The sequence below is a fragment of the Drosophila grimshawi genome, unplaced genomic scaffold (assembly GCF_018153295.1).
Source record: "Drosophila grimshawi isolate 15287-2541.00 unplaced genomic scaffold, ASM1815329v1 contig_1367, whole genome shotgun sequence".
NCBI lineage: Eukaryota > Metazoa > Arthropoda > Insecta > Diptera > Drosophilidae > Drosophila > Drosophila grimshawi.
In genome coordinates, this window is record NW_025062889.1 from 1,659,576 (window position 1) to 1,670,658 (window position 11,083).

At 41.5% G+C, this 11,083-nt stretch overlaps 1 protein-coding gene across 1 annotated transcript; it reads left to right on the plus strand.

The window, feature by feature from the left end:
- Window positions 1-7,140: 7,140 nt before the first annotated feature.
- On the plus strand, window positions 7,141-8,356 carry LOC6569071 (V-type proton ATPase subunit D 1). Its single transcript, XM_001995171.3, has one exon. It carries the CDS (start codon window positions 7,266-7,268, stop codon window positions 8,286-8,288), a length of 1,023 nt encoding a protein of 340 aa, XP_001995207.1. The 5' UTR covers window positions 7,141-7,265; the 3' UTR covers window positions 8,289-8,356.
- Window positions 8,357-11,083: the final 2,727 nt, after the last annotated feature.

Sequence of the window (11,083 nt, forward strand, 5' to 3'; positions counted from 1 at the left end):
GCGGCAATCGCTCAACACCATTTGCCGGCAGCTGCTGCCCGAAATAAAATTTAATTACGCAGATTTTTACGCCTTTCGCTCATTGCTCAAATAACACATTCAAGCGTGTGTCAATGTGTCTGTGTGTGTGTGTGTGTGTTGGCAGCCAAGCGACTATTTCCTTTTGACATAAAAATGCGTTTTTAACAAGCATTTCAACAAATCTGTCCACACTGTACACAATTAAAATGCTAAAAAGCGCCGAAAAATAAAGCGACAAATGTTCAAAAGTCAAACAACGAATTGCGAATGCACTGCAAAATACAATATTTCAAATCTAATTGAAATTAGAATAGTCTAAACTAACTTTTCTAAAGAGCTAAGAATTTATTTTTGTATTTATAAGTGTTCTGAAAATGAATCTTATATAAATCTTTCTTATTTGGCCAGTTTTTATATTATATCATTATACAAATGTTATAATTCCTCATTCGTTTTGCAAATTGCAACACATAGCTTTTATTCTCAATATCAGAATCAATACCCTATTCAAATTTCCACACAACTTTGTCAAACTTTATTATAATTTTGAAATACCCCTTTGATAGATGCTTAATATGAATAACTAGTTGACTGACAGACTGCAAAGGGGAACTGAGTGTGTTTTTGGGTGTGTGTGGGTGTGCAAGTGTGTGTTAAGGGGGGTCAGCGTCACCCCTTTTTGCGGGGCAATGAAGCGCATCCGTGGCAGATCCAAAACAGCTGCGCACATGACGACTGGCATCGTCAACGTCATCGAATGGAGTCGACTCGACCCGCGGCGAGGCGAGGGAGTTGTACAAAAGGAGCTCTTTGCACTTGCAAATGCGGAATGCTGAATGCCGAATGCTGCTGACTGCTAACTGTTGGCATCGCCTTCTGTTTGGCTTCAGTGCTGTTGTTCTTGTTGTTGTTGTTGTTGCAGCTGTTTGTTCTTTTGACATTTCAACTGTCATAAATGGCAAATGCAGTGTGTGCGTCGCATTCTCTGTTCTCAGTGCTACTCGGAGCTGTTCCAGCTGAGCGCCTTTAATGCTCATGTGGAAAAGATTCACATGTTGGCCCCATGATTGACACACAACGAATGCCGCCAAATGACAAAATGCCGGCGCACCTCCAAATAGCATAAGAACAGCAACAACAACTCATATTTGCAATGACTGCAACTGCAGTGCGTCTCTCTGGGCTCCATTAATACCCCCGTCTGTGCCGCATTTGTGCCTGCCTCATGTTTCCACACAACTGTGTGTCGCTGCTTCTTTGACTGACTGTCAACAATTGGCGTGAAGTAGTTGAAGCTTATTGTTGTCGTTAACAGCGCCCTGTTACCCGCCCGTCTCTCCCACCCCCCACCCTCATCCCCGCTCACCCCCTTTGGCAACCCCCTCGAGTCTCATCCCTTTCTGACTACTTTTGTGGGTCTCGTTTGTTAGTTAACCAACCATGTCTTATGTGCTGGCTAATTAATTTCAATTAAAATGCCTAGACGCTTGCTCAGGCATGTGGAGCCGAGAGGAGCGGAGAGGGGAGGTTGTAAGTAATTAAAGTACTCGTCTCTGTTACTTTGGCAAATGCAAGAAATTCGCATAGACCATTTAATTGACTTACGGCTGTCAAGTAATTTAACTAATGAGCACTGGAAACATTTCACAATGAACACATTTGGATAATTATGCCAGAAACTACGGCAACGATTCTATTATGTGTGAAATTGCTTTATGTTGTTCAGATATGACCAATTTGTACATTTTTCCATTTAAATAACAGTTTATCGAGCTAAAATGACTAAGGCTACTCAAATCGATGTATTTCTTACTCTTAAAATTATTTCAAATATTTATAGCTAATCTTTTCACCATATAGCCAATTGCAGTTTATTTTTATATCTTGTACTCAAAAGTATTAATCAATTTTAATCAAATGTGGATCAAGCTTTCCGGTAAAGTTATCAAAGCATGCCCCTCTGCATTTCTCCCATTTCTCTAGGATTTTTCTCTACAATCATAAGCGAATAGCAGCCCAATGCACTCCACACATGCCATCAAACTAACAGCTGCCTTAGCTTCAGGTCAAAAGAGTTGACGGCGCGAGAGAGACAGAGAGAGAGAGGGAGAGAGAGATGGGGGAGGGAAGGGGTTAACCTATCTCCTGCCGATGCCTTGGCAATTGACTCGCTTTAACAACTGCCAACTTTGCATGTGGCTCCCATTTATAAAAATCAATATTTTGCCTAGCCAATGCGATGCGTATTGCTGAGAAGCGGAAGGGGAGGCACACAACGTTGCATGCACCATTCAGCTAGACAGCGTCATATAACTCAGCATAAAAAATGTCAACTGTCTGCGACACACAAAACTTATTTGTCATGCAATTTTCTCGAACGCCTTAAGAGGCGGATGAGGTGCAGTTTGAGTTTGAGTTTGAGTTTTAGGATGTGGATGTGGATGTGACTGAGGAGAAATAGAAACAGGCGGCAGACACACACCAAGCACACCACACACAACACACACAGCACACGACACACAACACACACGGCACATCTAGGCAATCTATACATGTCCATTGGAGAAAGAACCAGTTCGGCCAGACATAATAACTTATGGTAACTGGGTGGCTGCGAAGCGAGGCAAATTGTGGGCTGCGAATCAATAACGTCTATTGATGCGGAGCAGGTGACAGTAGTCGACTCCGCCAGAGCTACTCCTCTGGGGGTGGGGGGAAGCCAGGCAGTCAGGCTGACCTAGGCTTACGGTTAGTTACAGTTGGATTAGCTGCTGTTGCTTTGCAAACCAGTTTCACAGTTTGTCAGGCAAATAAAAGTGGAGCCAGCTGACAGCCTGTCTGTCGGTCTGTCTGTCTGTCTGTCTGTTTGCCTGCTGTTGACAATGCCAAGTCAGCTAATTGGTCATATTACTAAAAACTGTTAAAATATGAGTGCGAGAGCCAGTTGGTCAAGAAGCTTGAGCCGCTCGTTTATTCTGCCCACAAATGGCTTCATCTTAAAGCTTAGCTCAGTTGCAGCTGCAGCTGCTGCCTCTGCTGTTGCTGTTTCTGTTGCTGTTGCAGACAGATCCTTTGGCTGTTAACGTGGCACATTAACACTTTAACGTGCCATAATTACCCCGAGAGCGAACTGACTGGCAAATAAAATCATGTACGCGCGTAAAAATGTCAACCAATGCCTTTTTAAAAGTCAGCAGGCAAGTTAATTGTCTGTCCAAGGTAGCCGAAGGGACAGCGAGTTGAGTAGAGGACAGGAGAATTCAGGGCAGAGAGTAGAGAGTGGAGTGAGACAGCGACAAAGTCATAGTTGTCCAGTGATTGTGGCTCTGGCAACCGCAACAACAACAACAATGATCACCATCATCCTCATCGTCATTGGACTTCCAGCGCTGACAAAGTTGTAAGTTGTTGATGTTCCATTTGGTTGTTAATGTGGCTCGCATCGTTATTGCTGTTGTTGTTCTTGTTGCTGCTGTTGTTGCTGGGGCCAGTTTAATGCGCGACTGACAGCGAAATCAGCGACACAGTGGGGCGCTTCCAGACTATGGAGAGTACTCTTCTTTTTCCTTCTTGTTTTTTTGTCATAAAAGTGTGCCAGAGCACTGAACGAATATTTATGATACCAAATAGCCAAGAGGCTCAGCGCACACTTAGGTTAGATTCTTATTTGCAAAGTTTACGAACTTGAGTAACTTTTAAAAAAATAATAGAGCAACCTTTAACAGCTTGATTCCACTATGAACATTTTATGTACATTTCCCCATAAGGCACAACATTCTGTGCATTTCAACACTTTCGAGTTTTTTGAGTATTTTATATTTTGTACGATAATGGCAATATTAATGTCACAAACAGTTGATATTTAAGGGTTAACTTATTTTGAATGCAATTATAACTTAACTTATTTTTCATAAAGCTAATAAGGAATAAAATACTTTTTGTTAATTTAATTGTTTATTTCTCATTTGCAGATAAGTCGTTGTAGTCTTTATAATAAATATTAACTAATAGTCATAAAATGCATAATGTATAATGGAATCAGACCATTAGTTGTGTGGAAAAAGTATGAAATTGTGATATCAAATTAGTTAAACTGTTAGCTGTACTTCATAACAATCTTAAGTCATCTTTGGTTTTCGTAAATTTTGACCATAGTACGAACACCTCATTGTGATTCCACACCTCAAAGCGGGCACCAAAATTTTGTGGAGAACAGGATCGAAGCGTCAGCAACGTCGATTCAGAGATCGTTAAGTGAATTCATATAAAAATTCCTTAAATGTCGCATTATGACAAAACGATCGCTTAAGCAGCGGCAGAGACAGGAAGAGCGAGAGGAGGAACCAATGCCAAACAACATGATTTTTATGAGGAACCTGAGCAGACGACAAAAAACAATAATGTTAACTGGATGGAGCCTGTTCGGAGTCTTTCAGCTGCATCGAAGTGTTCTGCGTGATAAAAATGCTTAGCACACGGCACAAAATATTTGTTAACATGGCCAACATGACTGGCGAACGACAAACCAACAAAAAACAAAAGGCCAAGGGCAACTCTCGATTCCGATACCAAAACTAACGATTCTCTCCACTTTAAGCTCTGTCACCAATTTCTTTTCTTTTCTTTTTTGTTGTGTTTTTGGGTCTGTTCTAAAATATTCCGCATTATTTTCGTAAAGTTCGCAGCTTCGGCAAGAGTCAGCGGCTTGCCTCACGAGCATTTTGTGTTGTCGCCTCTTCCATTCAAAATCTCCTTCTACTTTTCGTGTTTTTTCCACATTTTTATTTATTTTTCTGTTTTCTTTTTTTGTTGTTGCAGTTTTTGCTTTTATTTTTGGCATTTCTGTGGCTTTTGGTCATGAATCATGATTTATTTGGAGTTCTTTTTTCTCTCTGACTTTTCGAATGCTGCGCAGGACATTTTCACTTTGTTTTTGTTGTTGTTGTTGCTGCCAAGTTTGGTATTTAGAAGGGCGGCGACAAAAATGGCTTAGTTTGTTGGCCACGTTTTGTTTAGCTACCAGCACCAGCAGCAGCAATACTTGGTGGGAACTTTGCACCGCCATCCACTGCAGTTGTTGTTGTTGTTTTTCTGTCTGTCTGCAAGTTGTTGTTGCAACTGCTGCAGTCAGACTATGCCGGCTGCCGGCTGTCGGCTGCCGGCATAAATAGTATAAACACATTCACAGTAGGTTTATTCGGCATGTATTTTGTTTAGTCGTGATTTGAAGTTGATTTTGTGGCACAGTTGCAAGCGACAAACTCCCAAAAGCCACCAAGCCCAACGCACGATACACAAAATTTAAATATTTAAAGGAGTTCCTAAATGCCTGAGACTCAGGTGAATTGTTAGCTTCATTTTCTGTGTAGCATATTTCTAAAGATTCAAAAGCTTAATTGACTGACATAGTTTGATCATAATATTTGAATATATTCAATATATTTGAATACAGAACTTCTTTTGCTTTGAAGAATTGTTTAATTAAATATTTTTATGAGGAAAATCTTGGCTCTTAAATTGTCTTTTGCCTCAAGAGTGACGACAATTATTTAATTCGCACATTTATTAATTGACTGAAATCGAATTCATTCGCTCATCGATTCAAGCGTCCTTTCTGCCAACCGAGTGACATTAAATAGCTTCAGGCAAATTCTGCGCCCGTTTTATTTGCCGTCACATTTTTTACCAAACCTCCTTTTTTTATAATTTTCTCGTATTTTTTGTTAGCATTAAGCCGGATATTGTCAGCTTTGCTGAGAGGGCGTGCGGGGCCAAAACCATCAGTTAATTTACTACGCCCAGCCAAACACTCACTCTCCCTGCCCCTGCCCCAGCCCCACCCTTAGCCGCTTGTCAAACGAACTAAGCGAGTTTTAATTAGGTGATGCAAAAAATTGAATTATAATCGAATTGCTTTTACTTGCAGGCCGGAAATGAGTGTACAATTTCAAACGTACTTTGAATGCCCTAACACAAGGATAAGCTGAGTTGAAAAATATATTATCTAGCAAACTCAATGATTAGATGGATTTTATCTAGCAATTACAAATATCTCTTTATTATTTATTTATTATTAATAATCAATTTAAAAGAATAATAAATTGCTGTTCTGTACAACATTTGCTTGTTATTACACAAAGAAAACTATAATCAATATTGGAGCAAGGGTATTCAGGCATCAGCCAACCAATTATTACTTATTTACCATTCACTTTTGAGTTAGAGAGGAGCCCCAGGTTCGTTCAGTTAAGAGTTACGTAGCCTCTGCGTGGGCAACCCAATTAAATTGCCTTTCAGGGGATGACGTATGCGACATATTGTCGGCGTTATTATTGCAAATCAAAATTAATTTAGCCAGTGGAAAATATTGCCTGCCTGCCTGCCTGCAGTGCCAATTGAATTTGTCCCTATTTTTCCTCATCATTTTGTACTTTTTATGCGAGGCAATTTCCAATTGCATATGTTTGTTTTGGCATACGTGCTCTGCACTTGCCACGCCCAATCTCCGCCTACCCCCCTGCCCCTTACACAATTATAGAGCCACAAGTGAGGAACTTGCACTTTAAGAATTGCATTAAACAACTTATTGTTGGTTGGAGTTTTGGTTCGCTGCGCAGGCGAAAACTTCCGTATCCAGAACTGAGACCGAGACTGAAACTGGAGACTTGAGATGGGAGACGGGGGACGGGAGTCTGAGAAGTGGGCGGGGACGGGGAGCTGTGTGTGTGGACTGTGGTTGGCTCTACGTGCCTGGATTATATTCTGGAGTTTGGAGTCGCAATTGCAAAGAAATTATGTTATGCATTTCACGTGCAACAAGTTGAAATCATAACAAGCTCAAGTTGCACTAAGGAAAATACTTTTATAACTGAAATGCAATGAAAATATTGAAAGAGCCGTTGTAGAAATTGAAAAGCAAACATTTTTACAAATCCTTTGCTTGTGTTTACATATAGCATTTTATGTGCATGTGAGTGTTAACAAAAGACAAATGCATTTCCTGCTACAATTGCAGATTGTAGTTGCTGTAGGGCTTGTTAAATTGTTTAGGTTTTTGCTTAAGGTTACATAATGTTCGAAGTCGGACAACCTTTTGCTGTGTTAGCATGCCTTAGAGTTGAATGTCATGTCACCAAACAAACTGCTAGGAGAGTAGGTAAATTAGATCGGACCCAAGTCTGTGTAGGAATAGTTGATAGGGCGTGCGGAGGAAAGAGAGAGAGAGGAGAGAGTGATACGATGCGATGGCTACCACTGATAAGATGCAGGTATTCCCATCGCGAGCAAATGCGGTGCTAATGAAGCAAAAGATTCTGGCCGCCAAGCGTGGCATGAATCTGTTGAAGCGGAAACGCGATGCGATCGACATGAAGCTGCGCGAGATTCGTACCCAAATGTCCGACAAGGAGGAGCTGGTGGATGATACAATGCGTACGGCTATATTCTCGGTGGCCAAGGCCAATCTGCTTGGCACGGACCTGAAGCCCGTAATTGTGGCAGACAGCCGAGTGGCGACTGCATTTCTGCGTAAGCGTCAGCAAAAGATTGTTGGCATCAATCTGAACTACTTTGAGCTGGAGCTCAATGAGCAAGGTGCCTTCCCGCTGGCCGGCCTGAGCTGTGGCGGCCAGCAAGTGCAGCGGGTGCGCAAAAATTTCCAGCAGGCGCTGCAGGAGATTGTCAGCTATGCATCCATGGAGTACACGCTGCGGATGCTGATGCAGGCATCGCGTCAAACGAATATGCGAGTGAATGCACTGGACTGTGTGGTCATACCACGTCTGATCAAGACCTCAAATTATGTCGACGGTGAGCTGGAGGAGTTCGAACGCGAGGATTTCTATCGGCTGAAGCGATCGCAGGCCAAGCAGCTGGAGGCAAAGATCGCCTTCTCGGAGCTCATCAAGACGAAGAATATGTCGCCCGAGGAACTGGCCGATTATATTCAACGTGCCGGCCTCCTGCATCCGGCTGCCGATGTCGCATTCGACTTGGATGTGTTCGAGGAGACAAGTCTGGAGGAACGCATGCGTAGGGCGTTCTATCAACGCCACTCGCAGTGGCGCAACACAATGAGGCCAGCAGGATCTGATGCATCTAACGACGATATCAAAGAACACACACATCTCACACGCAGTGCTGCCCAGTTTATGCAGCGCACCATCAAACGGGATCCACGCTCCAGCAGGGTGAGCCTATTTGCTCTCCCCAAACGTACCGAAAAGCCGCCAAGTCCATCGACATCATCCTCATCCAACACTGATTAGGTTTTTGTTTCACTTGGTTTTTTTTTTTTTGGCATCCATTTCAAATACACAATTAGACATGAGAAAAGTCTGCTTATTGTATCATTTTCTATGGCCATAAAATTCCGTTGATGACAAATAGTTGGCCAAAAGCGGCAGCTCAAATGGTTTATGTGGCCTTATACGAGTGGAGTTGAGTTGCGTTGAGTTGCTCGTTAGCCAACATTTCACCTGCAATTGAGATTCGCCAGCTCCACAACTCGAGTGCAACAACCATGCGGCATATGTTGCAACAGGGATGGAGAGATGGGGAGTTGGAAAGAGTTGGAAAGAGTTGGAAGAGCAATGGCTGGCATCTATTGCTAGTGTGTCTTTTGTGTTGACAAATGCATATTACAAAATGCAACTGGCCATAATAAAGGACGTCTATTACGACACATCACAGATAGCTAGATAGAAAGATAGAGCTAGCTAGGTGGTGGGTTGGGGAAGCGTGAGGCGACTCGAAAAGGTAGAAAAATAGAAATCATAATACAAATATTGTAAACATGCTGCACTTTTTGCTTTTGCTGTTGCTGTTGCTGTTGCAGCAGCGAGCAACACAAAGGCTACAGCAACAACTTGCAACGTGCACTGCGGTGAGCTCACGTGTTAGAGAAAACAAAACAACGACAACAAAGCAGGCGCATTGCAGGAAAAAAATAATCATACAACAAAAAAATACATACAAAATGCTGCAACAATTGGCAGCAACAACAATGGGGCTACAACGGCAGCAACGAGAGCTTGCAGCATTGCTGTGGCAGCAACAGCAACAGCAACGTCGGCAGCAACGGTAGCTCCAAATAATAAAAGGATGATAGTCAAAGTTTAATGACAGTTCAAATGATGTTGCCGCCGCTGGCGTCGCTGCTGCTGCCGTTGTTGTTGTTGCTGTTGTTGTTGCTGTTGTTGTTGTTACTGTTGCTGCCTTGCTGCACTTTACAATGTGCCGCAGCAAACAAATGAATGAGATTACATTTAAAATGCAGTTGCACTCACTATTTCAACTAGTTGGTAACTTTATCAAATTCCTATTAGCGAACATCAAAGTTGTCCTCATATTTTGTTTTATTTGCAAAATGTGTAATAAATAAAAATGATATATATTGTACTATTGATTAAAATATTAATCTTACTTATAAATAATTTTTATCTAAAATTGTTAAGCAGTGAGATGAAAATAAATAATCTATTTCCCAAGTTCTCTTCCAAAACTGAATATTTCCTCATTTATCCAAGCAATGATTATTATTTAGGTGACTACTACTCTTAGACTACTTTATATTCCATTGTCATGGAATATAGTTTTACTCAAATCAGTTATTCACTGGTTTATACATGGGCAACTATATTACAGTGCATAGCAGCTTCGTTGCAAATGCATTTTACATTTTGCATATATGATTCGATTTCGTTTTTGTTTTTTCAGTTGTTGCTTTCTGTTCATATGCATTTATACATATACATATATACTTATATATATCGTTATATATACTTATACATTTACTTTTTTTCTGCTCGTGTACTGTGTTGCCACTGATATTATTATGATGGTTGCAGGCACAGGGGCGCAGTCAGGCAGGACAGGCAGGACAGGCAGGCAGGAGGCACACAGGCAACGTGATGTTGCAACATGCGCTTGAACATAATAAATTTTTATGCATGATTTCTCACATTGCATGTGATGGCTGCCACTTGATGTGCCTGCTGATGCTGATGCCTTTGCTGACGCTGTTGCTGCTGCTGTTGCTGCCACACGGGGCGTATGCGCGTTCGGGCGCCCAACGAATGAGAAATGTGCAATTTCAATATTAAAGTAATTTATGCCAAACATATAAAAAAAAAGTAGAAATCGTTAAATATTTAACAAACGTACGCTTTCAAAATAATAGAGCACAACTTGCACCATGTTCCGCAAGTGCAGATATTAATTTAGCTACACCTGCAACTATTTGTCATGCGTCTGCAATAGAAGTCATTAAAATCTCCGCAATTGAAGAAATGCCTTTACTCAGATCAAAGGACCAGACAGTCACATCAAATGAAGAAATGCAGACACACATTGCTCAAAATGTGTCGGCTTCTCACAGTGGGCGAAAGTGAAGAAAAATCGCAAATAAATTCGAATATAGAATTTCTAAACTTTCCAGCAAAACGTTCTAGATTAATGTGGTTGAATTTCTAGCTTTCAGTCAGCTATCAACGATAGCCGTTCAATTGAGCAACACTCAGATATTATTCGGATGAGTTGCACTCAGTTCAACCATAGTGCAACTAATATCTGACAGCTCGTTATGCCAAATGCTAAGAACCAATGCCTGAGCATCATAGACATATATGTATGCAGAGAGTACGAGACAGAGCAGCCGATAACTACATCATCATTTGTCGGCGACTCTTTTGTGGCAACTGACAGTGGGTTGCTGTCGGCGCTCGGGGGTAGTGAAGTGTAATATAAAAACACTCAGAGACTTGTATGCAGAGTTGTACATATGGTAAAATGATTTAAGAGCTCATGCCATGCCGATCATAATGCGGATGTGTATAAAGGCTGATCGTGTGTAGTTCTTCTTGTTCTCGATAGTGGGGCATTATAAATCGCCTGGCACTTGTGCATTATGTGCCGCTCAATCAGTCTTCCCCTTCCGTGCAGCCAACTAGTTGTTTCCCTGCTTCATTGGGATCATTGTGCAGCAATTTAATTGCAAAATCACATTAGCATAAATTTGTTAAAAACATTTTCAAGTGAAGCTATGGCAGAGAGTACTAAAAGA

Excerpts from the sequence above, each read along its gene's own strand:
- LOC6569071 (XM_001995171.3), top strand. The coding sequence starts at position 7,266 with ATGGCTACCACTGATAAGATGCAGGTATTCCCATCGCGAGCAAATGCG.